The sequence below is a fragment of the Myiozetetes cayanensis genome, unplaced genomic scaffold (assembly GCF_022539395.1).
Source record: "Myiozetetes cayanensis isolate MyiCay16 unplaced genomic scaffold, myiCay2020 scf5-8, whole genome shotgun sequence".
Classification (NCBI taxonomy): Eukaryota; Metazoa; Chordata; class Aves; order Passeriformes; family Tyrannidae; genus Myiozetetes; species Myiozetetes cayanensis.
Window position 1 is genome coordinate 114,742,316 of NW_026087742.1, and position 27,044 is coordinate 114,769,359.

At 46.5% G+C, this 27,044-nt stretch overlaps 1 protein-coding gene across 1 annotated transcript in view; it reads left to right on the top strand.

Moving 5' to 3' along the window:
- The first annotated feature begins 10,255 nt into the window (after nt 1-10,255).
- HLCS (holocarboxylase synthetase) overlaps nt 10,256-27,044 on the top strand; it is a 105,284-nt gene continuing 88,495 nt past the window's right edge. Inside the window, exons 1-5 of the mRNA XM_050332790.1 lie at nt 10,256-10,450; nt 14,180-14,332; nt 18,566-18,728; nt 20,422-21,305; nt 24,226-24,408. Coding sequence (XP_050188747.1) covers nt 10,256-10,450; nt 14,180-14,332; nt 18,566-18,728; nt 20,422-21,305; nt 24,226-24,408 — 1,578 coding nt within the window. The remainder of the gene's footprint in view (nt 10,451-14,179; nt 14,333-18,565; nt 18,729-20,421; nt 21,306-24,225; nt 24,409-27,044) is intronic.

Sequence of the window (27,044 nt, forward strand, 5' to 3'; positions counted from 1 at the left end):
GTCTAAGTCTACTCCCAACTACATTTAAAGGCTGTGTGATATCTGTGAAGTTATAACTAAGTAAATAGCACTGTGACTCAAAGAAAAGAAAATCTGTGCACAGTCTCAATCACTTTAAATATTCATGGATGTTGCATTAGAGTTTTTGATACTTTAATTTTTGTAAATTTTAGAAGTAGTTGTGTAGATTTTAACGGAGCTGCATTGTATCCCTTCCCCCTTAACACAGCAGTTACACACAGCCAAGCCAAGCCATTCCCATATCCATCCCCTAAATTCCAGTAGTGTTGTTTAGTCTCATTTTCAGGGTAGGATGGTAGGGAACAGCCTAAAATCTGCTCAAGCAGATACAGACACAGACACAACAACCTCCAGGCCCAGAGCTTTGGGAAGCCTCCAAGGACTGCACGTGCTCTGAGGAAGATGAAGAGGAGGAAGAGGGGGTCCCAACACTCCCCCAGCCTCAATTCCCAAGAGGAGTGTCGGGGGGCAGAGCCAGGGGGATGGCTGGATGGGGATTGGGTGGGAATCATGATAAAATTTGTAACACCTGTGTTCCTGGAGCCTCATTAAACCCTCTGCTGCTTATCTGACCTCCTGCCTAATTGGGCCTGGAGTCTTTTTTTCCTCTGCAGCCTTTTAGGCATCAGTTTGGTTGGCCCTGTATGGGGAAATTGGGACCTGTGGCTCCTCTGGATCAGGACATACCACTCTGCAGGGAATTCTTCCTTTCCCAGCATATTTTGGAGAATTTCCTCATGATCTGGAGAAGCCCAGCTCCTCGGAACCACATACAGGGGTAAGATAAGGAGCAGCTCGAGGTACTTTTGTCAGCAGCTGCAAAGGGTTGTTTTGGTTTTTTCCCAGAAATAGGGAATACGGGGGGACTGGGAAGGGAAACTTGGACTTGGGCCCAAAGTTGCAGGAGGGACTGTCCGTGAGGCTTCGGTAAAGGCAGGCAGAGGGTGGTAACTCAAGGGTTTTGAGTTGGCTGTGGAAGGGACGCCTCTCCCATGTGTTAAGATGCTCTAGTTCTGGTCTGAAGCCAGTGGTGGCACCTGGGGAAGGAGTTAGCACGGCATTCCTGAGGCTGTGAGCTCTAATTCTGAGTTGGTTGAGTTTTTTCCTCTCTGTTACTTGTCATCATGGGTTGTGTGCAGTCCAAGGAGAAAATCCCCAAAGGGTCTCCTTTGGCTTTAGTTTTACAGCATTGGGACCATTTAGCTGGCCCTGAAACGTCTTTGAAAAAGCAGGATTTATGTCGGCTGTCTATGAATATCTGGCCTTTGAGGAGCAGACTCGGAGGGGAAGCTTGGCCAAAGTTTGGCTCTTTTGATAAAAATTCTGTGCTGCGGCTTATCGCGATCCTTCATAAGGAGAAGCTCTGGAGTGAGCTACAGTATGCAGAATTGTTTTTGTTTCTTTTAACCCGTCTGGAATGGGGCAGGGAGCGTAAAACTGATAAAGTTCTGGTGGAGGCAGAGCTTTCAGAGGTGTCTTTAGAGGAGAGAAAAAGGAAAGGCGATCCTATCGGTCAAACTTATATTGAAAGCGAAGAACTTATGCCAAGAGAGGAGAATTTAGGTCTCCTAATTCCCCCAGATGTGAGAGGGTCTAACCCCGGAGCCGCCCTGGCTCCGACCGCAGGGGCCGTGGCCGTGGGTGCATCAGGCGCTGGGGTCGCCCCCGGGGCGGGACCGGCTGTGTCGGGGGTGCCAGGGCTGCCAACCCCGGTCGTGTCGGGGGTATCGAGCAGCGTGGCCGGACGGGCTGGGGCCGCCCCGGGCGGAGCGGGGGTCCCGGGAACCGCTGTTGGTGCTGCGGGACTAGCGGCGGTCTCTCCCGGGGCTGCGGGATGGGCTGCAGGACCGGCCCCCCCCGGGGCTGCGGGATGGGCTGCGGGACCGGCCCCCTCCGGGCTGCGGGATGGGCTGCGGGATGGGCTGCGGGACCGGCCCCCGCCGGGGCTGCGGGATGGGCTGCGGGACCGGCCCCCGCCGGGGCTGCGGGATGGGCTGCGGGATGGGCTGCGGGACCGGCCCCCGCCGGGGCTGCGGGGTGGGCTGCTGCGGGATGGGCTGCGGGATGGGCTCTCGCCGGGGCCGCAAGCGCAGGCACGGCTGCCGCGGTGAGGAGGACGGCAGGCTCAGAGCTCGGGGCTGCGGGAGGAGGAGCGGGGGCGACGCCTTCAGCCGGGGTCCCAGCCCCGGCCCACACGGGACCCTCCGGCTGCGCCATGAGGGGCGGACACGGAGCCGCCCCATCACCCCCAGCAATCCCCGCTTTGGCCGCTTCGACCGCAGCGCCCGATTCCACCGCGGAAGGGGAGAACCGGGAGCCGGGGATGTACCGTCAGGGAACGGGCAAATTAAAGAGGAACGAGTCGGTCTCTGCTGCCGACAGGAGGGGAAAGCGCGGCCTTCCCGCTTTTGACCCCTCGAGAGCGAGAGATGAAGCTCAGGATAGTGATTTCACTGACACAGGCACAGAAGCCTCTGATGAGGAATCAGGCAATAGCTCGGGGAGGAGGAGGAGGAGGAGGAAAAACCTGCGGTAGTAATACCGAAAACAAAGGGAAGAAGGGTGCGTGAGGCTCTGTCGGATCCCAGCCCAGTGACTAAGGGAAGACGGGCAGAAAAGGAGAAACCTGCAGTGGAGGCTCCCTTAAGACAGGCTTTGAGCAATCAGGGCCCAGTGTTGGTAAAAGTTCCTTTTTCTCTGGTTGAATTGCAGCAGTGGAAGAATATGGTCGGTGCGTACCGAGATGACCCTGGCAGAATGGCTAGATATGTGAAAATAGCAATAAAATCACAAGATCCAGATTGGTGTGACCTGGAAGTAATGATGGATACGTTGCTCGATCCCATAGAGAAGGAAATGGTTAAGCGAGCGGCCCGGGCCCTGATTGAAGTGCTGATAACATCTGGACAAATTCAAAGGCAGCTCGAGGATATATTCCCCTCAGAGGACCCCAAATGGGACCCCAATTTACCAAAAGAAAGGGAAGCACTGAAACGCTATCAGGACTTGGTGGTTTATGGCTTTAAGTATGGAATTCCAAAAGCAGAAAACTGGTCAAAAGTACATGAGGTAAAGCAAGACAAAAATGAATCCCCAACAGACTTTCTGAATAGGCTAAGAGAGGCCACACGAAAATACACGGATGTGGACACTGAATCAGATCTGGGGAAAAACCACCTGGTCTATTTGTTCATATACCAGTCTGCAGATGATATAAGGAAAAAGTTGCAGAGGGTAGGTGATGGCAAGGATATTAGTGTTTTATTGGATATAGCTTGGAGGGTCTATCGGAATAGAGATCAAAAAAGCAGGGGAAAGGTGCTGGAGTGGGACAGTAACTACCAGGGACGCCGTAAACACAATGTCCACCGTGAAAATTATAGATCCAATCACCAACGTGACAGGGCAAATGATCGATGTTTTTTCTGTAAAAAGAAGGGGCACTGGAGGAGGGATTGTCCAGACTTGAAGAGAAGTGAATTTCCAGCCCCCAACTGACTGTGAACCAGAATGCATGAAGGGGACTGGAGGATTCCTCCCCAGCAGAACCTCTGGTTGTAGCTAAGATGGGATGGGGATGGGGGTGGGGGGGGGAGGAAGAAATGGAATTGTTGGTTGATACAGGTGCTGCATATTCTGTGTTAAATACTTTGCAAGGAAAATTGAGTTGTGATACCGTAACTGTGGTTGGTGCCACAGGGGTAAGTGAAACCAGGCCTTTCTTTAAACCTCTGAGATTTAAATGAGGTAAACACTGGGTAACTCATCAATTCCTCTACATGCCAAACTCTCCCAAGCCTTTATTGGGTAGAGATTTATTGGAGAAATTAGAAGCTGAAATTAAATTCTGCAAGGGGCGGGGGGAAATAAAGGTTATAATTCCTGACACTAAATATATCGAGGCAGCTGCCTTCTTCATACAGGAGAACCACGGAGAGATCCCTGCAGAGGTTGAGAATGCTGTCATCCCTAGAGTGTGGGCTTAGTGATTATCCTGGGAGGTCCAAGCGAGCAGAACCTGTAAGCATCACCCTCAAACCCGGAGCAACACTGGTAAGACAAAAACACCTAAAGGTTTTGCACCTATAATTGAAAAGTTTCCCAAATTTGGCTTACTGGTAGAATGTGAGTCCAAATTCAACACCCCTGTCCTGCTGGTGAAAAAGGCTGATGGCAAGAGCCATCGAGTGGTCCAAGATCTGAGGGCAATCAACAGAATAACTGAGGATATACACCCCATAGTTGTTAACCCCTATAACTTATTAACCACATTAACAGATGATTTAGGGTGGTTTACTGTGCTTGATCTAAAGGATGCCTTTTTCTGCATTCCTGTGCACAAGGACAGCCAAGAGCTTTTTGCTTTTGAATGGGAAAACCCTGAGACAGGGAGAAGAACCCAACTCACATGGACTGTTCTACCCCAGGGCTACAAGAATAGCCCGACGATATTCGGAAACCAGCTGGCAAAAGAACTGGAGGACTGGAGGAGGCAGCAGCCAGAAGGAGTCGTCCTGCAGTATGTAGATGGCATACTAATTGCTGCCAAAATCAGGACCAGTGCATCGGACTCACTGTAAGTCTTTTAAACTTTTTGGGACTAAGTGGGTATAGGGTCTCGAAAGAGAAAGCACAGATTGCAAAGGAAGTGGTCATCTGCCTGGGGCTTGAGATCTATCGTGGACATCAACGGCTCAGCACAGACTGGAGAAAGCCATCTGTCATCTCCCAGAGCCCCACTCCATATGAGAAATGCAGGCTTTCCTGGGAATGGTGGGATGGTATCGCCTGTGGATAGCTGGCTATGGGTTACGAGTCAAAGCCCTGTATGAAGCACTGAAAGCGGCCAAGGAAGGAGTTGTGACATGGACAGATGAGATCAGAGCTGCATTTAAACAACTGAAACAGTCCTTAATGTCAGCTCCAGCACTGGGACTACCAGACCTAATTAAGCCTTTTGAACTGTTCACATGTGAACAACTAAATGTTGCCCTGGGGGTACTGTCACAGACCCAGAGACAGCAAAGGGCTGTGGCCTACTTCTCCAAACAGCTGGACAGTGTCAGCCAAGGATGGCCGGGGTGTTTGAGGGCTGTGGCAGCGACTGTTATCTTGATCCAAGAAGCCCAGAAACTCACCCCTGGGCAGCACATTGTTGTGTGTGTACCCCATGCAGTCCAAGCTGTGCTTGAGCAAAAGGGGGGCCACTGGCTGTCCCCTGGCAGAATGCTCGAGTACCAAGCTGTGTTGTTGGAGCAGGATGATGTTACCCTGAAAACAACGTCCATTGTAAATCCTGCTGTGTTCCTGTCCTCAATATGGACTGACAGTGTGCCTGAGCATGACTGTTTGCAGACCATCAGAGGAGACTCTATTCCAGCAGACCGGACCTGAAGGATGTGCCTCTGGAAAACCCAGACTGGGAACTGCCCACGGACAGAAGCAGCTTGGGGGATGGTAAGCGGATGATGGAATACGCAGTGACAACAAGGACAAGGTAACTGAGGGGAAGGCCTTGCCTGCTGATGTGTCATCCCAAAAAGCAGAACTGATTGCCCTGATATCACGGGTGGGGTTCGGCCCCGTGATCGACCCTAGCGCACATCTTGTATAGGGAAGAGCCCCAGATAGGTGACTCACAAAATGGCTCTTTATTAAAACAAGGTTTCAGTTTATATAGAGGGTACATAGAAGGGTCCCGAACAAGGGTGGGATTCTTGCCAGAGGCACGAATCCTGAGGGTCAGAGATAAGGGAAGATGGAGGGATTGGCTGCAGGGATATGCCCAGCCATATAGGGAGATTTGGGAGTTAGGGAAGGAGGGGAAGGAATGGCAAGGGGGGCACAGATAGGGGGGTCCTGCAGGGGTCTGTGGAAGCGGTGTCTTATCGCTGGATCTCAGGCGCTTCCTGCAGTTGCAGCTGTCAGAGCACCTCTAGATCGATTTCTTCCTCTGAGGTTTCTTCGTAGCCTTTCTGTATCTGTCTCCATTCTCTGTAGGCCTCTGCTGGTCCACTCCCGACACCCTGACAAGAGCTCTAGAGCTGAGCCAAAGGAAAGAAGGTGAATATTTGGACTGATTCTAAATATGCCTTCAGTGTTGTACGTGCCCATGGAGCCATCTGGAAGGAGAGAGGGCTATTAACTGCCCAAGGCAGTGTGAGCAAACATGCAGACCAAATCCATGCACTCCTGGAAAGTGTTTGGAAGCCAGAAGAAGTGTCTGTCATGCATTGCAGAGCTCATCAGAACAGAAAAACAATTCCACAGTTGGGAAATCATTTTGCTGAGCAGGCAGCGAAAGGGGCTGCAGAAAAAGGCATCCTGACAGTAGTATCACAAAAAGAGATTGATTTGACGGGGTTCAAACCAAAATATGATGAGAGACACCACTAGTTAATTAAGTCCCTTAAAGCTGACATCAAAGAAACAAAGAAAGAAGAAGGTGAAGTCAAAGAACAACACTGATCCAACCAAAAGGGTGATGCTGGGGTAACAAAGGCTGGGGAGGGATTATTGGCACGTAGATTTTGCTGAGTTACCACCCAGGGAAAGATATAAATACATGCTGGTGCTGGTTGACACCTTCAGTGCATGGCCTGAGGATTACCCCTGTCGTACTAACACAGCAAGGGAAGTGGGAAAAACTTTACCTAATCACATAATTCCAAGTTCCTCTTGGAATGTCATCAGACAGAGGGACACATTTTATTGCAGGGGTAGTGAAGGAGGTTTGTGGTGTCCCAGGAATTGTCTGGGACCTGCACACTCCCTACAGACCTCAGGCAAGAGGCAAAGTTGAATGCATGAATGGCACTCTTAAAGTGCAAATTGGTCAAATTTGTCAGGAAACATCCGTGTCATGTGTTCATTTTTGCCTCTGGTTGTGCTGAGGATTCACATCCCGCCAAGTTGGAGGGATGACATAGGTCCTTATGAAATATTGTATGGGAGACCATACCAGGCTCTGCACATTCCAGGGCACATTCACGGGAAAGTTGATTTACAAAAGTATTTAATTGCTTTAAGCTCTACTTTACAGAAGCTCCCGAAATTCATCGAGTTATCCAGACCCGTGGGACTGGACATTCCTGGTCATCTGTTCCAGCCCAGACACTGAGCCTATGCTGAACAGTGGGACTGAAACCCTTACAAGCCAAGTGGAAAGAACTCTTTCAAGCTCTGCTGACCATCTCCATCATGGGCAGAGCTGTTGGCAAAGAAACCAGAGAGAAAAAGGCCTCTGTTCCTGAGACAAGAAAAACAACAGAAACTGTTACAAACTGTTAAAATGATACCTCAACTATTTTTCTCTGTGTGTTGTCTAATACCACCAGTAACTATGGATTGGGTTTAGAGCCAAAATTCACATTTAGCTTCAGTAAAAATGCACCCAGTATTCTTCATGACAGTGAGTGCTGGATTGGCACTATGGATTCGGCTGAAATTTGGCAACAAGTTTAAATCTGACACTGGCCAATTCCTGAGGATGTCTCATCAGGTTTACAGAGATGTCTTCTGTAAACCTACTTCATAGTTACCAATCTGGACCTGGATAAAACCATCGTTTCTATTAGTGATGTGCAAAGTGTTTGTATAATAGCTCATTGCATGAACCCTCAATTCCAGTAGTGTTGTTTAGTCTCATTTTCAGGGTAGGATGGTAGAGAACAGCCTAAAATCTGCTCAAGCAGATACAGACACAGACACAACAACCTCCAGGCCCAGAGCTTTGGGAAGCCTCCAAGGACTGCACGTGCTCTGAGGAAGATGAAGAGGAGGAAGAGGGGGTCCCAACACTCCCCCAGCCTCAATTCCCAAGAGGAGTGTCAGGGGCAGAGCCAGGGGGGTGGCTGGATGGGGATTGGGTGGGAATCATGATAAAATTTTAACACCTGTGTCTCTGGAGCCTCATTAAACCCTCTTTAGTAACCTAAAGTGTAATTAAATGCCTTGCTAAATACACATATACAGTATCAGCAGCTTAGTTTTATTTAATCCTGATTTAACCTGATAGTTGAAAGGGAAGTCTGCATTACACAGCTGATGTTTATGGTCTTGATCTGTGTGTGAGGATAATTGATTTATACCTCTGGAAGGAATCTGCCAGCGTGGATAATAGTGCAGGACTAAAGCCTGAACTACTTACTTGCAACTCTCCAGAAGATGCAAAGTTATTCTCAATTAAATCTGTTGATAAAGGCCACATTTACTATGAAATTATTGAAAATATAATTTCATTAATGAAGTTATGATGTAATCTGATATAGCTATGTGTAACACTGTAGAAAAAAATGAGTCAATATTACATTATTGTACTAATTAATCAAACCTCCCAATTTTAATTGGCATTTTCACAGGAATCATTAGCTCAGGGTTGCAGAGCTGTAGAAAATGGTTTGTGCCAGCAGAATAAAAATCTGTTGCAGTTGGATCGGTCACAGCTGTCCAATTTTAAGAACTATATTACTTTTTTCCCAATACAATTAGTTCTAATATAAGGTTCTTAACATTAATATTTGGTGAAGAACACTTCACAGAATCAGAAAACACCGTTATGTTGCTCATCCTTTCCCAAAAAGCCAGGAGTACTTTTCAGACCTCTGACATCGCCTGAGAATAACTTGGACAGATTAAATTCTTACAAAGAGATGAGCCATGTGATCCAACTCAGCATATTCTGGGATTCTATAATCATTTTGTGTTAATTTTTTTTTTTTTTTCAGTTTTCTTATTTACTGATGAACTTTTCCAGGGAACCTGAGAAACTGTAGTGAACTGTGCTCAATCCCAACACGAGATAAAGCAAAGCAAGTTCCTCACTGTGCAAAGGTTACACAAACAGTCGTGCTCTGTGGTGCTCTCTGAGGGTCAGCAGTGCACGTGCTGTTGAACTAAAGGGGAGAAAGTGAATTCCAAATTTGAGAGCTTTCTTTGCAGGTTCTATGCTTTGCTTGTTTTCTTTCCTTTGATGTGCCCTTCCTGCATGAGATGAAGTCACACAAAGGAGCAGCACTAGGCTGGTATTTCTTAAGCTTGAGACAGACAAGAAGAAATACTTAAACCGTTTGACCCTCCAAATGACACTGTCACCTGTTTCTGCCATGCATTGTGGAAATCAGCATTATGTTCCATCCCTGGAAGCATTCAAGGCCAGGTTGGATGGAGCTCTGAGCCACCTGGTCTAGTGGGAGGTGTCCCTGCCCATGGCAGGGCGTTGGAATGAGATCATCTTTAAGGTCCCTTCCAACCCAAAGAATTCCATGATTCTGGTTTGGAGAGCAGAAGCTGCAGGATTTATCTGGGACTGCATTAAAATAGGTGTAACCAGCAGGTGAGGGAGTAATTGTGCCCCTCTGCTCCCTCAGGTGAGACCCCTCTGCAGAGCTGCTCCAGCCCTGGGAACAGCACAGGGAGCACAGGGAGCTGCTGGAGAGAGCCCAGAGGAGGCACCAAGAGGATCCCAGGGCTGGAGCAGCTCTGCTGGGAGGAAAGGCTGGCACAGCTGGGATTGTTCAGCTGGACAAGAGAAGCTTTGGGTGACTTTAGAGCCCCTTCCAGTGCATAAAGCGAGCTACAAGAGAATGGGAGATGGACTTGGGACAAGGGAGAGGTGGTGACAGGAAAAGGGGGAATGGCCTGAAGCTGAAGGTGGGCAGGGTTAGATGGGATATTGGGAAGGAATTGCTGGCTGGGAGGGTGGGCAGGCCCTGGCACAGGTTGGGCAGAGCAGCTGTGGCTGCCCCTGGATCCCTGGAAGTGTCCAAGGCCAGGCTGGACGGGGCTTGGAGCAACGTGGGCTGGTGGAAGGTGTCCCTGCCCATGGCAGGGGTGGGAACTGGATGATCTTTAAGGTCCCTTCCAACCCAAACCATTCCGCGATTCCGTGAGGGGCCGGCTCGCGGCGCTCGACATCGCTTGCTCCTCCTCCTCCTCCAGAGCACGGCGACAACTATCCCGGTGCAAACACAACGCCCCAAGCCACGTTTAACGATATTTTTGACGACTTTTATTAATTTTACACGCCCTTTCGCCACACAACCGTGGCGAACCGCAACAGAGCGCTGAGGCGAGGGCGAAGGGGGGACTGAGGGCGGTGCAGACAGGGCGGGGCCGGGCCCCTCCAGCCAATCAGAGCTCGTGGCCGCGCCCGCGCGGCTGACGCCCCCGCTCTTTGATTGGCCGCGGCTCTGGGGAGGGGCGGGGCCGGGAGGGGGGGGGCCGCGCGCCCGCCATGCTGATCACGCTGTGCTACCTGTACCTGTGGGCGCGGCGGGGGCCGCGCGCGGCCGCGCTCGTGCGCGGCACCGTGAGGGGCCTGCACGGCTCCCGCCGCTGCTCCTTCAGCTTCTGCGCCCGCCCCCCGCGCCCCGGCGAGCGCGTCCGCCTCCGCCTCGGCGGGAGGGTGTTCTGCACCGGCGAGGCGCAGGTAGAGCCGCCGGGGTGTGCTTGGGTGGGTGGGGGTGTGTGTGTGTGTCCGCGCTGACGGCGATGCTGCGGGTCCGCGCGTTGCCACGGCAACGGGGGATGCGGGTCCGCGCCCCCGGGGAGCGGTGGGTGCGGCGGTGGCGCTGTGGTTTTATCCTCGGGGATGTGGGGGTGGTGGTGGCCGGCAGGGGTTTGGGGGTGAGGGGAATCACGCGTGGGGCGTCTCCCGTGCTGTGGGGTGGATGAAGGGGTGTAGCCAGGCGGTGCCGCCGTGGGGAGTGTTGGTGCGGGTGTAATTTACCTCTGCTCGCCGCTGCGTGGGGGTTGTTGGTGTGAGAAACAGGCTCTAAATGTTCCCCAGTTCGTGAGAAACGGAGTCTCAGGATGTAATCAGTGTTCAGATTGGAATTTATTGTGCGATAAAAGCAAACAGCACGCTGGGTAACAGAAAGATTCTGCGCACCTGACAAGAGTCTTCGAGTAATATTCATTCTAGCCACTTCATGCGTATTTATTACATGATATACATTTATCATATGTTTATTTTCACAACTAGAGCTAGGTTGTTATCTCTACAACAGCGATAGCTCTCCTACAATTCGTACATTCTTAGACTACAAGATGCCTAAAAGATCATATAATTCATTTTAGGAAAGCAGAGGTGATTTGTAGCCTTTGACCTTGATGGCCTTAAAAAGGGTCTGCTTTATTTCCTTATGGGGGGTGTGATTAAGTGTTACAATCCGTTTGTTTTATTCTTCTATTGACACGGATTTATGGCTACGTATATGACATTGGGCTGGGGGTAGGCTGAAGGGTGCTGTATGTGCTGTGCATGTATATATATATGTGTGTGTGTGTGTATACACGTGTAAAATACATAATATATATAAAAATTAATATGTGTATATATATAAATATATATATGTGCATATATATAAATATATGTGTGTGTGTAGCTTTGCAAGCTGTGCTTATAGAAGAACTCGGCTGGGGAAGCTTGATGGTGTTTCAGAGAGTCACAGGATGGTTTGGGTGGGAAGGGACCTTAAATATCATCCCATTCCACCCCCTGCCATGGGCAGGGACACCTTTCATAGCCCAGGTTGCTCCAAGCCTCATCCAGCCTGGCCTTGGACACTTCCAGGGATCCAGGGGCAGCCACAGCTTCTCTGGGAATTCCATCCCAGCCCCTCCCCACCCTCACAGGGAAGAATTGCTTCCTAATATCTAATCCAACCCTACTCTCTTTCAGTTTAAGGCCATTTCCCCTTGTCACTCCAGCCTTCTTTCCATATTAGCAACCCACTTCGAGCACATACAAGGCTTTAGTCTAAAAATACAAGCTGTGTTTGTGGTTCAAGATTTGTGTCAGAGGTTTGAAACGGCGCTGGATCTGTCGTGGCATCTGAACTGAGCTCTTGGTTACAGAGAACTTGCAGCTTCTCCCCAGACAAAACATTGTTTCAAGTGAAGGGAGCGAGGTGAAAAATGAAGATCTTGTTTCTTTGCAAATGGGCAGTGGGAGAGGAGGGTGGGGGGGAGGCCGTGGCAGCCCGTGACGGTGGAAAAATCCAGTGCCTGAACCAGTTCCACTTGGAATTGCAGGAAGCAAAACTGAAACTAAGCTTGCCTGACTTTCAGGCTTGGAAGTGGAACTGCCCTGGCAGTGCCCAGAATAGTCTGAATTATTTAAATGAGCGTTGGATTCGTCTGCATTTGTCGCTAAATGCCAGCATTGTTGATCTCTGCTTTTTGCTGGTGTTGATGTGTGAGTTGGTGGGAATTATTTCCCTTGTTACAGGCACCACTGAGACGGATTTATGAACCGTGCCACTGGCTGAGTGCTGCTCTTTAAGAAGCAGAGAAGCTTTTCACAAGTTCAGTGGGTGAAGAGAATGTTTTCAGTGAGGGGAAAACAAGATCAGAAATGCTGATGGGGTTTGTTCCATTTAAACCCAGCCTTTTTTGCTCTTCAACGAGCAGGTTATTTCATACTTAAAAAGCAGTGGGGGCATTCTCAGGATCTCTCACAGCGAAGTTAAATACTTAATTCATACCTCCATAAAAACAAACCAAAGTTGACTGTGTTGTTTTTGCCTCGGTTGCCCCGGGTTATTGTTTTGTAAGAAGCATTTCAGCTGATTTCTGCTGCTCTTTGCTCCACTTCTGCCCGTTTCTGAGGCTGCTCCTCCTCGGTCCTTGCACAGCAGGCACATTTTTTTCTGTCTGCAATGCTGTTCATGCAGGCCGATTTTATGAGCTGCTCACTTTATTGGGAGCTGAGAAGCCCTCTGGGGAGCTGTAGCTTGGCACGAAGCTTGGCATGAGGTCAGGGCTGTTATTCAATATGTTTTTTGTCTCTTAAAAATACACCTTGGCAGCTCCCACTCTGAGAACCCCGGGGCAGGTGTGGGGCACGGGAGGGCTCTGACCTTCAATTAAAGGCTCTTTGCATCATCTATGAAGAGATAAAAGGTTAACCTGGATGGTTTTTTTGGGCTTCTGGGCAGCCAGCAAAGCTCCTTTGCTCTCTGAGGAGGCAGAACTGACTCTGGACCGTGAGCAGCGATCTGCTGAAGACACCAGTGAGTCAATAATCCTCACCTGGAAAGGTTTTTTGTTTGATCTTCAGCCAGATGGGGATCTTTAAGGGACTATAAAGCTTCCTGAGTTCAGTTCCCTTTCCCTGGAAGATAAGAAGTGTTTGCTCTTGCAGCTTCTGTGCTCACTAAAGGTGGTTGGAGCAGGGAACTCAACCCACAGACTCTGGGGTTTCATCTGAGGTGTGGGGTGATTCTCAGTGTGCTGGGGGGAAATTCTCTTCTGTTTTTCCATAAAATGACTGAAGGTGTGCATTTCTAGCATGGTAGTAGCAAAATAGATGCATTTCTAACATTTGCCATTTTAAAAATATGTCAGAAAATTAAGCTCGGTGCAATATCTGCTTAAAAATCGATGTCATATTTTAAAAGAACAGATTACTGTGAAGCTTTGAGGGTTTTTTTATCACTGTCACCCCCACCTTCCTTTTCCACTGCCCATTTGCAAAAAAACCTGTGGTTTTCATTTTTCATCTCCTTTTCCTCCCTTGAAACAACGTTTTGTATGGGGAGAGCTCAAACCTGTTCATTGGTTTACTGGTTCCAGCTTTTGAGCTTTATTTGCTCCTGGGTGAGGACAAGAGAGAGAGAACCATTTTTAAAATTTAATGAAGGAAACATTCGATCCAGTGGCCTGATGAGTGGCTGGGATAACTTATGGACAGATTGATTTCGAGTGAGTTATTTATTTATATTTTATGAGCTTTGTAGGGAAGGAGGAATTTTGATGCAGATGCAGGAGGATTTAACATGCAGTGGGAATGGGAGAGCAGGATCAGGCTGGGTGAGGAACGTTGGCAAATGGCCCACGAGAGTCACAAGTGCCACTGGCTCAGTGGGTTTTGTGGCCCCCTCTTTTCCACCCTTCCCGTAAAGCTGAAAGCTGGAGTGTGAATTGGCTTAAAAAACGTGGCTTGTCACTTTTAGTTTCGCTTTTGATGTGTTCCTGGGTAATGGTTCAGTACTTTAGCCCTTTTCTTTTCCCTCGTGGGGAATGTGAAATAGTCATCACCCTTCATGCAGGGCTGGAGGCTCACATTTGAATTCAGGCGGGGCTTAATTTAAAACTGAATTCTTAAATCCGCTGCTTCCTACACAGACTCACTTTTCTTTTCTGCTTCTTTCAGTTCCTTGATGACTTAAACAGGTGGAGTCTCCTTCTCGTTTCCCCCTTCATTTACCCTGAGAAGTTGCTTAATGCAGAACACATAGCTTTTGTGACAGAAAGCATTTCTGCTCAGACAGAGAACCTGCAGAGAGGACCTGACTCTTCAAAAGAGGTGAGTGCTTCCTTCTGTTTCTCCCACAGAAAGCAGAGCAGGTGGGTTGTGGTGTTCTTAGGAATAAAAAGGTAATCTCTTTGGTAAAATATCTCACTGTTAATGGTTTAGTTCTATTTTATGCTTCAAACAGACCCACGGATATTTTTTTGATGAGGGTTTTTAGGAGGGTGTTTCTCTGGCTGTGGGTGGGAACTGCTCCTCTGCTCTGGAGCCAGGCTGGGAGAGCTGGGATTGTTCAGCCTGGAGAAGAGAAGGCTCCAGGGAGACCTTTCCAGTGCCTAAAGGGGCTCCAGGAGAGCTGGAGAGGGACCTGGGACAAGGGATGGAGTGACAGGACAGGGGGAATGGCTTCCCACTGCCAGAGGGCAGGGATAGAGGGGATATTGGGAAGGAATCCTTCCCTATGAGGGTGGTCCTTCCCAAGGCTCTCACATGTTGTGTGTGCTCTGTGCTTTCCTTAGAGAAGAGAGTCACAGAATCATAGGATGGTTTGGGTTGGAAGGGACCTTCAAGATCATCCAGGTCCAACCCCCTGCCATGGGCAGGGACACCTTCCACTCAGCCCAGGTTGCTCCAAGTTTATCCAGCCTGGCCTTGGACACTTCCAGGGATCCAGGGGCAGCCACAGCTTCTCTGGGCAACCTGTGCCAGGGCCTGCCCACCCTCCCAGGGAAGAATTTCTTCCTAATATCCAATCCAACCCTACTCTCTTTCAGTTTAAGGTCAGTCCCCCTTGTCCTGTCACTCCAGGCCCTTGTGGAAAGTCCCTCTGTTTTTGGGGTTCCAGAGCTCTTGCATGGAACAGGCTCTGCCACAAGCTGGGATCACCACCCAGGGCCATGGATCAGGTGTTGTCCTGAATGGTCCCAGCTCAAGCACCCTGAAGGGCCCATCTGTCAGCCTTGTTTCCTGGAATCATGTTTCAGGCTCCTCCTTGGAATCACAGCCACTCACACAGGTGCTCGTGGTCTGCCTGTTTCCCTGGGTGAGGATCATGTGTTTTCCAGGTCGCTCATTCCAGGAGATATTCCAGGAATCCTGTGCTGGAGCGAACACTGAGAGCAGAGGGGTTGGTAAATGGACTTGTCTAACCTGAGGGCAGGTTGGGAACAGTGCTGGGCCAGTTCAAACACAAGGCTGAGGGAGATCTTTAATTATTTATTCTTTTGGACTATATTGTTCAGCCGAGTTGTTTTTTTTTTTTAATCTTCTCACTTTTGTTTGTGTTTTCCTTAGAATGGAAAATATTTGCATCCTTACCTGGCCATTCATTTGGTTTCCAAAGCTCAAAAGGGATAGTCCAGGCAGAAGACCAAAACAAAGGAGGAAAAGGCCTGCTGTTGTATTTTGTTCATTATTCTTCTGTGCCCATGTCCCTTGTAGTGAAGTGCTCTCAACTCTGGTACAGCCAAATGTCACCAGAGCCAGGGAATGTTGCTCCTGTGGCCTGGGAGAATTTCTAGCCAGAAAACCATTCCCTGTGGAACTACCAGGGATCTGTGAGTGGTTTTTATTGACAATGAGGTGGACCCAGAAAACATAAAAATGAATAAATAATAATAATAAAAAAATATTCCCTGAGGATTTCTGTTCTGCTGTGAAGAAAATGGATTGTTGCCTGATCAGGATTATAGGTCATATGTTTTGGCAAGTGTGCCAGGTCCTCACCACCCTGACAGTCAAGAATTTCTTCCTAATACCCCTTTGAAAAGGCTTTACTTTGAGAGACACTTCTCTGTGTTCACTTTGTTTGCACCACACAGCAACAGCTGCATTTTAGATCTGATATTTTGCTTGGTGCCATGAAAAAAAAGCTCCAGAGCATCAATATATTTTCCTCATACTTTCCAGGTGAGCTGTGCCTGTTCTCTGGGTAAGAAAGGATATCTAAATATTATCTAAGTTTTTTACCCTCCACCCCGGTATCCTGAGGAAAATGGAGAAGGAAGTTGGTGTCCTGCATCAGAAATGTTTGCCACTGGTCGATGTGAATTCCCACACCAGCAGCAGGCCCTCAGAGTTTTCCACCTTAGGATTACAACTGGAGGCTTCCCTTCCCAGCTGTGGATGTTGTACCAATAAATTAAGCCCAGCTGGGAATCCTTTCCACCTGGGAAGTGTTGATTGGGGCAGTTTGTGCTGATTTGGTCACACACATCCCCAGTGACAGTGGGGTGAGGCCTGACTGGCTCTGCCTCCAGGGTTTCAGGTGGATCGTGGTCTGGTGTGGCTGCTTTCCATCAGGACAGTTTGTTCTGCTTCAGAACTGCTCATTCACCCCCAGAGAGCCCCCAAAATATGCCCTGAAACTTCATTTCATTGCTTTGTGGCACAGCCGTGCTGATGAGCTTTCAGAAAGTCCTGGAGGTGGGAGCTCGCCGTTGGAGCAGGTGGTTGTTATTCCCAGGAGTTCAGGACCCAGGTGGTCAAATCCATCTGCCGTGGATTTGAGGGCTGGTTCTCACCAACTCTGTGTTCTGGCTTGAACCTGTGACTTGCTCTTGTGTTACAGAGCTGAAGTTTGACCCAGAACTCAAGAATGTGCATCTTGTGGGGAGCACCCACACACTGCTCTCCTTTTCCTTTTGGAAGTGGAATGTTTTCACTGAGGGTCAGGATAAGTAATGTACCAGATGGTACCCAGCCAGTTTTCTTGTTAGATATCCAAAGGCCACCAACATGAGTATGGATTGAGACCCCCCCCCCACCTGCAGAGCTGCTCCAGCCCTGGGAACAGCACAGGGAGCACAGGGAGCTGCTGGAGAGAGCCCAGAGGAGGCACCAAGAGGATCCCAGGGCTGGAGCAGCTCTGCTGGGAGGAAAGGCTGGCACAGCTGGGATTGTTCAGCTGGACAAGAGAAGCTTTGGGGGGACCTGAGTGTGGCCTTGCAGGGCCTGAAGGAGCTGCAGGAAAGATGGAGAGAGACTATTTCCAAGGGCTGGAGGGACAGGACAAGGGGGAATGGCTTCAAACTGCCAGAGGGCAGGGATAGATGGGATATTGGGAAGGAATTGCTGACTGGGAGGGTGGGCAGGCCCTGGCACAGGTTGCCCAGAGAAGCTGTGGCTGCTCCTGAATCCCTGGAAGTGTCCAAGGCCAGGTTGGATAAACTTGGAGCAACCTGGGCTGGTGGAAGGTGTCCCTGCCCATGGCAGGGGGTGGGACTGAATAATCTTCAAGGTCCCTTTCCCACCTGAACCATTCCAAGATTCCATGAATGGTCTCACTTGGGTTGTGCCAGAGGCTGGCTTAGAGAATGACTCAGAAAGGAGACACAGCCATTTAGGTTGGATGAACCCTCAGTCCCTTCTTCCTTCGTGTTCCCTTGGGAAATACTCCAAAGTCAGAAACTGGAACTGGATTATTTTGAATATTGTGCAAACCACTTCACTGCAGTAGGTGAAAAGGTAAATTTAGCTGATAATCAAATATTGGCAAGTAAAACACCTAAGAGCTCACTCTCATTTTGAGCATTCAAAAGAAGTGTTTTTCCTGCCTGTCTTTAATCAGTGTGATGCATCTTGTATGTGGTGATAAAAAGGTGAACTTCATGGAAGTGGTTTGGTGTTGTCAGTCCTGGAGCTGCTGTGTGGGAATTGCACTTTGTCTCCCAATATTTGGAATATGTTATGTGGCAAAGGCTAATTTTTTTTTAAGGTGGTGCTTCCTTGTCTCTAAAAACACCTTCCCAGGAGAACAACTGGTTTGTGCATCCAAGTGTGTATCCCAATTGCATGGTGTTTATTTCCTGGAGAAAGGAATTTTTGCTGTATATTAACAGCTTGATCCTTCAGGGTTTAGTTAATACTTCTGATAATCAGGGTGTGCTTTGATTTAAACCCTTGTAGTTCACTTTTGTTCTTTTTATCAGCATTCTTCTTTAGAATCTGTGCTGAAGGAAATAAACACCAATAGATTTTTTTTTTTACAGAATGTGGTTATGCTCTGCTGGAATTTTCTGTGTTACTTGAAACTTTTATAGCCTTGGTCTCGGGGAATGATTAATTTGTACTTCCAATTTGCTATGAATGCTTAGTTGCTGTTGTTTTCTTCTGTCAGGGGTGAATCTTGTAGCAGGTTTTGCTGCATAAATGACCCTTCCTCAGTGGGTTCTTCAGGTTGTGTTCGAACCTTGTGCAGCTCATCTTTAAAACTCGTAATATTGTTGATATCTGGATGTTTTCCTGTAACCTTCTCCAACTGAAAAAGCTTCATGTGCTTTATTCTAGATTGTGAGGTGGTCAGACTACTGCTCACCCTTGGCCTATAAACCTGGTGAACCTTTCAAGTTGATTGCTGAAGCGAGCGTGGATAATTTCAGTAGCCTTGGAATAGCGTTCTTGGAAGACAGGCTCCAAATGGATAACGGGATGGTGCCCCACAGGATTGTTTGTGAGTATTTCACGGTCATTTTTACCAGCAGAACACGTTTGTTTCGTGGTTATTTTAGGACTTTGCATATAGTTTTTATACCTGTTTATAAATAAACTTGCACTTGTTTTGGTGAGGCACTTGATGAGTCTGTAGCTCGACTGTGTTTTCACAGAATGGTTTGGGTTGGAAGGGACCTTCGAGATCATCCATTCCCACCCCCTGCCATGGGCAGGGACACCTTCCACCAGCCCAGGGTGCTCCAAGTTTATCCAGCCTGGCCTTGGACACCTCCAGGGATCCAGGAGCAGCCACAGCTTCTCTGGGAATTCTATCCCAGCCCCTTCCCACCCTCCCAGGGAAGGATTTCTTCCCAGTTTTATACTGAATATTGTCAGATATAGAGATCCTTGTGAAGCTGATGCAACAACAGAAATAAGAGCAGAATGGATCTGAAGATTTTTGGGATAACTCCCTCCTCTTCTTCTTTAATGCCTCATTAGCTACTGCCATTAATTAACCTCAGTATGATGAGATCTCCAAGAACCCAAGGTGGTGTTTAATCATTTGCAAATGCATTGATTGTGTGACTGTCACAAAGGTGAAGTTAGAAATTACTATTTCTGTAAATCTTGGCTGTTACATTAAAAAATCTGTTTGGGGAAAAAAAAAACCACAAAACACCCAAAAAACAAACCCAGAAGTTTTGAGGCAAATGTTCTCTTCTTTTTCATATTGGAAATTAAAGTCTGTTAAAAGCTAAACATGAGTTGAGAACAATTTGGGCTTCTGCTCCAAAGGGGATACAGTTCCAAGGGAATGCAAGTGTTGATAAGTGGAGAAAGGGATTGAACTTGCCTCTGGTGTATTGTAACAAAGCTCTGTTAAGCAAGTTTCTCGTGGAATTAAAAGCATAGGAAGTTTATTTGGTCCTGTATGAGTGGAGAAGGATTCAGTAAATTTTTTCAGACTGAAACCCGAAATATTTTCATGGCTCAGCAGCTGAAAAAACCCTCCCTTATGAAGAGGATTTTTCTCTCCTCTTTTGTAATTAGTTTGCTCTGCAGGCTTCATGCTGGCAAATAATCCCCTCTGCTCCTTTTTTCTTCCTTGTATTTGCTATAGATTGTTTATCTTTGCAATTCTGTTGTTTTCAGGGGGAGAAAAGGGAAGGTTTAACAATTCCTCATATTTGCCTCTTGTTTCCTTGGATTCTTAGCTCCCTGATCTTGCTGTTTGTGGTTCTCTCTCCCTTTCTGCAGCCTGAAAGCAGTTCAGTTCTTTTTTTTTTGACTCCCTTTACTTGTGCCAAACTTTTATCTGCAGCCTCCAGCAGTGCAATATCTCCATCTTGCCCAACATCACCGCTTTATTAGCTTATTTCAAAATAGTTTGTTTCAAAATAGTTTATTTCCAAAGAGCAGCAAGGGATTTTCCACCCTGCTCTCCTTGAAAGATCAGTATTTTTCCCAAGGTATTTCATTTGCTTCGTTTTGTCCTTTGAAACAAAGACTCCTTAGACTTGTAAGTCCAGATTGATTTTGGTGCTGGGGGGACGTGGGATTTGCTGTCAAACAAGTGAAATTCTTGCTGTTACAGATGATTTGTGCTCAAATTGAATTAAATCAAATCCTGCTGTGTTAGTAATATTTATGATAGCTCTTTTAATACTGTTTTTCTAACCCCTCCTTTTGCATCCTTTCCCCTTTCCCAGCTGTCCATTTACAGGAATCTGCTCTGCAGGAGTTGGCGCAGGAGGCACCACCTGTGAAAGAGCAGAGCGCACAAATGGATGAAGCAACTGTTAAATCAGGATTGGGAGGGCAGAGTGAGGAGGAGAAATCCAGGCCAGAGGAGGAAGGTGATCGTGGGGATGAGCCCAGCAATCTGTCAGGAGAGCATCACCACTTGCATCTTTCCAGCTGCCGCGAGTGCCTGCAGCTGGAAAACAGCACCATCGAGTCGGTCAAATTCGCCTCTGCAGAAAACATTCCGGAGCTTCCCGATGATGCCAGCAGCAGGCTGGAAGAGGAGAAGGATGACTGCCTAGAAAGAGGGATGAAGAGGGTGAACCTCGCTGGGAAGCCCCCGAATGTGTTGATTTACCTCGGCTCTGAGGGGGCCAAGGGGAAATTCGAGCAGGTGAGATCGATCCTTCGGGAGTGCGTCGACGCAGAGAGCTACACCATCTACCAGCTGCACCAGGAGCAAGTGCTGAGAGACCCCTGGATCGACAACGCCCTGCTCTTGGTCATTGCCTCGGAGGAGCCCATTTCTGAGGGGAGCCACGAGCAGTTCATGAAGTTTTTGTCCAAAGGCGGGAAGATTCTCGGGATTTCTTCGTCCTTCACGTTCGGCGGCGTTCGGATCAAGCGGAAGAACAAGCTGAGGAGGACTGTCCATGAACTGGTGGTGTCCACAAAGGACAGCCCTGAGGTGAAGCTGGATCTGGTGGTCAGTGGCTGTGTCTTCGAGGAAGGGGGGAAGGAAGAGGCCGGCAAAGTGAAGACGTTGTGTCGATTAAATAACGCCGAGAAAGACACAGTTATTGTTCACCTGACTCACGGAGAGAGTGGAGGAGAAGCCATCCTTTCCCAGGTACTGTGCGTGTGGAAGTGTTGATCTGCACATTGCTGCGTGGGGAAAAGGTCACTTCTTCCCACTGCACGATCTTGGGGGTTCCTGTCAAGGAGAGGAGCGTGGAACGGGTTGGGTTGGGAGGGATTTTAAAGACCATCCAGTTCCAATCCCCTGCCATGGGCAGGGACACCTTCCACCAGCCCAGGTTGCTCCAAGCCCCATCCAAACTTGGCCTTGGACACTTCCAGGGATCCAGGAGCAGCCACAGCTTCTCTGGGCAACCTGTGCCAGGGCCTGCCCACCCCCTGAGGTGCAGATGGATGTGCTGGTGGGTGTACAAGGACTCTGAATGCAGAATGGGTTTCCTTTGATCCTCAGCAATGCCACTGCTGTTCCACTTCCCTGTTGTCACCACAGAGCCAGGCAGGTGGACATCAGGAAAGATCAGAGGGGTGGTGGAAGAAAGAGCAGGTTTGCACAGTTAGCAGGAATCTTACTTACCAATCCATACCAGTATCACCAAGGTGAGTGCCAGGAAGGTGGTGCCAGATTCTTCCCAGTGGTCAGGCCGAGGAGCAGAGTCCTCAAACTAAAACACAACAAGTTCCACCTCAACATGAGGAAGAGCTTCTTTCCATGGAGTGACAGAGCACTGGAAGAGCTGCCCAGGGAGGGTGTGGAGTGTCCCTCTCTGGAGATGTTCCAACCCTGCCTGGACACATTCCCGTGTCACCTGCTCCAGGTGATCTCCAGAGGTGTCTTTCCAACCCCAACTATTCTGAGATTCTGTGATTTTCAAGAGCAGAGCTTTCCTTTTCTGCCTGCTGGAGGTTGGGCAGTGACAGAGCTGGGAATTCTGCAGATTTTGGGAGGTGGGAACAGGAAGAGCCAAATTGTGACAGATCTGAGGGTGAGAGCTTACACTGGCAAAATAAAAAAGTCACTCTTGCTAAAATCTGAACTATGGGGAAGCAGAGAGTGTAAAATAAACCTCGCTGGAAACTTCCTTTTATATTTCCCAAGTCTTTCTTCAGGCTTTCAAGTTTTAAATGTTTAACATTCTGCACCTATGAAATAGCTCAGAGCACCTGGGGGGAGTGAAGGAGCCAAAAATCTTCCTCATTCCACTTGAAAACAATATCCCAGCAAACAGGTGCCTCTCCAGTGTTAGGGTATTGTGGTGTCTGGTAAAAGAGAAGACCCCACAACCAAACAAAAACCCTCAAAAAATTAAAGAACACAGAAGTTCAAGTGGTCATAATATTTTTTTTTTAAATTTTTTATTTTTTATTCTCTGTGGATGATGGGTGTGTTAAAGGTAAATGTTGGTCACTGATTATTTAAATATTCAGAGCTATAAGTTTTGAGTGTTGGAAAGGCTGATAAAAAGTTTAGAAAATAAGTGTATGCCCTGAAGTATGAATCTACCAAGCACATGGAGAAAAGCAGAGCAAGATTTATTTACCAGTGTTCAAGTAAATTAAATTAAGTAATATAATAGAGACTTAGCTTTATGAAAGGTTGTATTTCAACCAACATTTTAGGTCGAGGAGAACTTTCTCAGGAGCCCAGAGCACTCAAATTTCACTGCTCAGGGATCAGGTATCAATACTTTTCGAGCAGTTTCGTAGTTCAGAAACATTCCTGGGCTTTCTCAGAAGTGTTTCCATCTCTTATCAGTTTATCAGGTCAAATCTGCTGGGTTTTTTTTTGGAAACTCTGTTAGACACAGCAGCATGTTTAGAGCTTTGCCACCCCATGTGCTGGATGCTTGGACCAGAAAACCGATTAGAAGCTGTTTGTGCAAGCTCCGTGGAAAAACCTGCTCTGCTGCAGCCTTTAAACTGACCCTTCTGCTGCAGGAAAACTTAACACTGCAGAGGTTTCTCCCCCTCCCCACCCCCTAGAAAAAGAGCTTTTAACAGCACAGCTTCAAAAAAAAATCAGATTAAAAGGATTAGTGTGTCATTTTATAATTCTAAACGACTTCCAGTGTGGATTTGAAAAGCCTTATTGTTTTCTCCTCAGGGGCTGGGCAGTGACATCAGCTGTTAAATATTCTGCCACAGAAATGCTTCCCTTGTTTTGATGCTCTTCTGGGAGGGTGTGTCCTGCCCCCATTTACACTTTTTATAGCCATGGAGTGGTTTGGGTTGGAAGGGACCTTAAAGATCACCCAGTTCCCACCCCAGGTTGCTCCAATCCTTGTCCAACCTGGCCTTGGACACTTCCAGGGATCCAGGAACATCCACTGTCCTTCATTTCCCTGAATTTCAATAAAGCAGATTATAGATAAAACATGAAGGGCATCATTAAACTGAAGAAGTGAACAAAAGAATAGCTTGTGATTTTCATTAAATGAATCTGCGTGTAGCAGGGTAGGAGGCCTTCTAAATATCTTGGAACAATTATTTCAAAACCAAACCAACCAACCAAACAAAATAAAACCTCACAAAAAAACATCAAACACAGAAAGAAAACCAGAAAAAAAGGAGGTCTACAAAGGATTTCTTTTTTTTCTGTTGTGTTTCATTTCTGCTTTTAAGCATCTGCTGCAGCTCTACCACATGGGAAAGTAATTTTTTTCAGACAGAAGCGTTTCTTGATCTGCACTGATTTCAACTTAATTCACGTGACACAGTAAGGACTTCTCTGGGTTCTTCAGATCTCCAACCTCTGGTAAAGCTCTTTCAGTTTTAAGACAATTCTTCTCTGGTACAAGTCAAAATATGCCAGATCTTGCTGTTGGTTCTGGCAGACATGAGGAGGAGAGGGATAAACTGAATTAGTAAGTACAAGTGTGAACATCTCCTCCAGGAAATGTTTATTTTAGAGGGGATATTTGGGGTTTCACAGGAAATTGTGAGTGGATTGGCAGCTGTGATCCCTGAACTGAAAAGTGATTTTTTTGGGGTTCTCTTTGCCCATATCCTGCCAGGCCCACTTGGAGCTGGACAGCAATTCCATGGACGTCCAAACTGAGGAGGATTTTAACCTGCTGAAGATGAGCAACACCAAGAGATACCAAGTCCTCAAGGAGATCCTGGTGTCACTCGGCCTGAGCTGTGAATTAAGGGATCTTCCCACCTTAACACCTCTTTACCTGCTCTCTCCTGACGAGGTAAGTTGTGCTTGGTTCAGCTGTCTGACCATTTACCCTGCAAGGCAAATTCAGTGCCCTCCTAAATCCACCTCGAGGTGGTTTTTGTTTGGAGAGGTTTGGGTAGGTATTGCAGGTAAGCAAAAAGTTCAGTTTCTGCTCCGTTGTGTTACCTGTTGGTTGTAAATCTGAATTTCATCACGGGGGAATTAATTTTTCAGCTGTATTTGCTGTATTTTTGGAGTTTTCAAACATGCCACGAGTTAAAATTCAGCTAAATTGCTATCCAAACTTGCCATCTAGTGGCATATCCCAGGGTTGCAGGCCACCTAATAAAGATATTTTAACTACACACTTTATAGTTCAAGTTTATACCAAAATAAGGGTTTTTAAAAAATTTTATTCACATTTTTCAATGTGAAAATGTGATATTTATTGGGGTTTTTTTCCCACATTTTTGATGGTAACTTCGATTAAAATAAATAAGGGACGTGTAATAGTTTACTTTCTCACAAATTAGATATTTTTCTCCATACATCATGTTCTCCCTAGAGAGCCAGGAGATACCAGAAAGGTACCTGAGAGGAGAATAATTTATGGAAATACTTAATATTTTTTAAGAACAGAGCGAGTCAGCAGTACTGGAAATACTATTTGTATGGAATAGTAAAGCTCACTGGTTTGGATATTATATAAATTATACTGTATATTATATTATTTTATATTATATTATATTGTCTCTAAGACTTGGCAGTTCATTAATGATTCCTCACCCCCAAACTGGAGTTTCCACCTGCACCATTGTGTTTAAAAACTGCTGTTGGACCTCACCTTGTCAGATTTTTCTAATTAATTTTAGATACTACAAGCTCTTTTTTGCATAAGTGGAAGAAATAAAAAATGGATTTTGCTCTGATTGTTTTTATTCCATTAAGAAAAAATACTAATTATAGAGGTGGGGGTGTTTTTTTTGGTTATTTTTAAATTCTTTGAACTTAAGGTGCTTAGTTTGGTGAGGTTTTTTTCTTTTGTGTCTTTAAATTTCGTTTTACAGTAGAACTCTGTGTGATTTCCTTGGTGTTTCTTCCCCTTCCCTGCCCTATTTCCTTGTTTATCACTTCAGGTTTAGATCTTACCCTGTAAAATTATGACACAACAACAGGGTTTGAACAGTGTTTGAATCAATATAAAGCAATATTAAATATATAATTATATATTACATATTTATAGATATATATTATAAGAAAGGCAGGTGTAAATAATATGTATCTTGTATATTTGTGTACATATATATATATGTAATTGTACATCTCCAAATATAGAATTATACATTATATATTTATATATATATATAATATAAGAAAGGCAGGTTACTTGCTGGTTAAAATTTTAATTAGATCTGCACAACTTGATGGTAAATGTAATTTTAGAGGCAAGTATTGATATGGAAACAGCTCCTTTTTTTTCCTTGCTCTGGTGTAAAGCAGTTGAGTGATTATTAATTTCCAGTTTCTAGGCTTTAATTCCCAGTTTGTAGGTTAAAATCCCAATCCTACTGTGTGGATTAAAAAAAGCCAACCTATTATTATTATTATTATTATTATTATTATTATTATTATTATTATTATTATTATTAAAATAAAATGATCTGAATAAGAGAGGGTCATGTCCATCTTTGAGAGGTTTCAGATCTTACCATGTAGAATTATGGCACAACAACAGAGTTTGAATCAGTGTAAAGCAATATATAATATACAATTATATAAATTATATAGTTATATATATATAATACAAGAAAGGCAGGTGTATATAATATGTATCTTATATATTTGTATATATATATGTAATTGTACATCTCCAAATATAGAATTACACATTATATATTTATATATATATATAATATAAGAAAGGCAGGTTACTTGCTGCTTGAAATTTTAATTAGATCTGCACAACTTGATGTTCAATGTAATTTTAGAGGCAAGTATTGATATGGAAACACAGCTCCTTTTTCTTTTCTTTTTTTCTTGCTCTGATGTGAAGCAGTTGAGCAGATTTTAGCCCTGCCCAGTGCTGTGGGAAGGAAATTCTGTGTCACTGTGGTGGAGCGCTGAACCCAAGCGTTGAAACCAGAGGGGATCACAAATCCCCTTGTCTGGCATCCACATGTTCAGTGGCAGCTTCAACCATAGAGATCTGATTTTTAATGCAGCTTTGCCTTTAAACACTCCAATATTTACTTCTCTCGGCCACCTTGAGGGATAATTTCTCAGACATAAACGCCAGGATTGGGTTTTACTGCCAGAATTTTCAGCAGAACATCTTCTAGGTTTCAAAATAGGGATTTGCTCCCCGAAGAACGAGAGGGGGTTTGGCACAGTTGTGATTATTTCCACACATTTGCCCATCTGAAGCATCTTAAAACTCGACTGGGAGGCTCCTGAGGCTCCAAATCCGTTTTGTTTTGGGGTAACTCGGTAGCTGCAGCGCAATCAAGAGTTCAGTGGGACCAGATTTACTTGTCTGGAGCTGCAGTTTGATTCTGGTTTTAAAATTCCCAGCCCGTTATGTCAGCCAAGAGAGCCTGAAGTGACTTTATCCTGAATAAACCTTCCTTTGAGGGTGGGAAATTTGAACTCTCAGCTAACACTGCAGTGGAC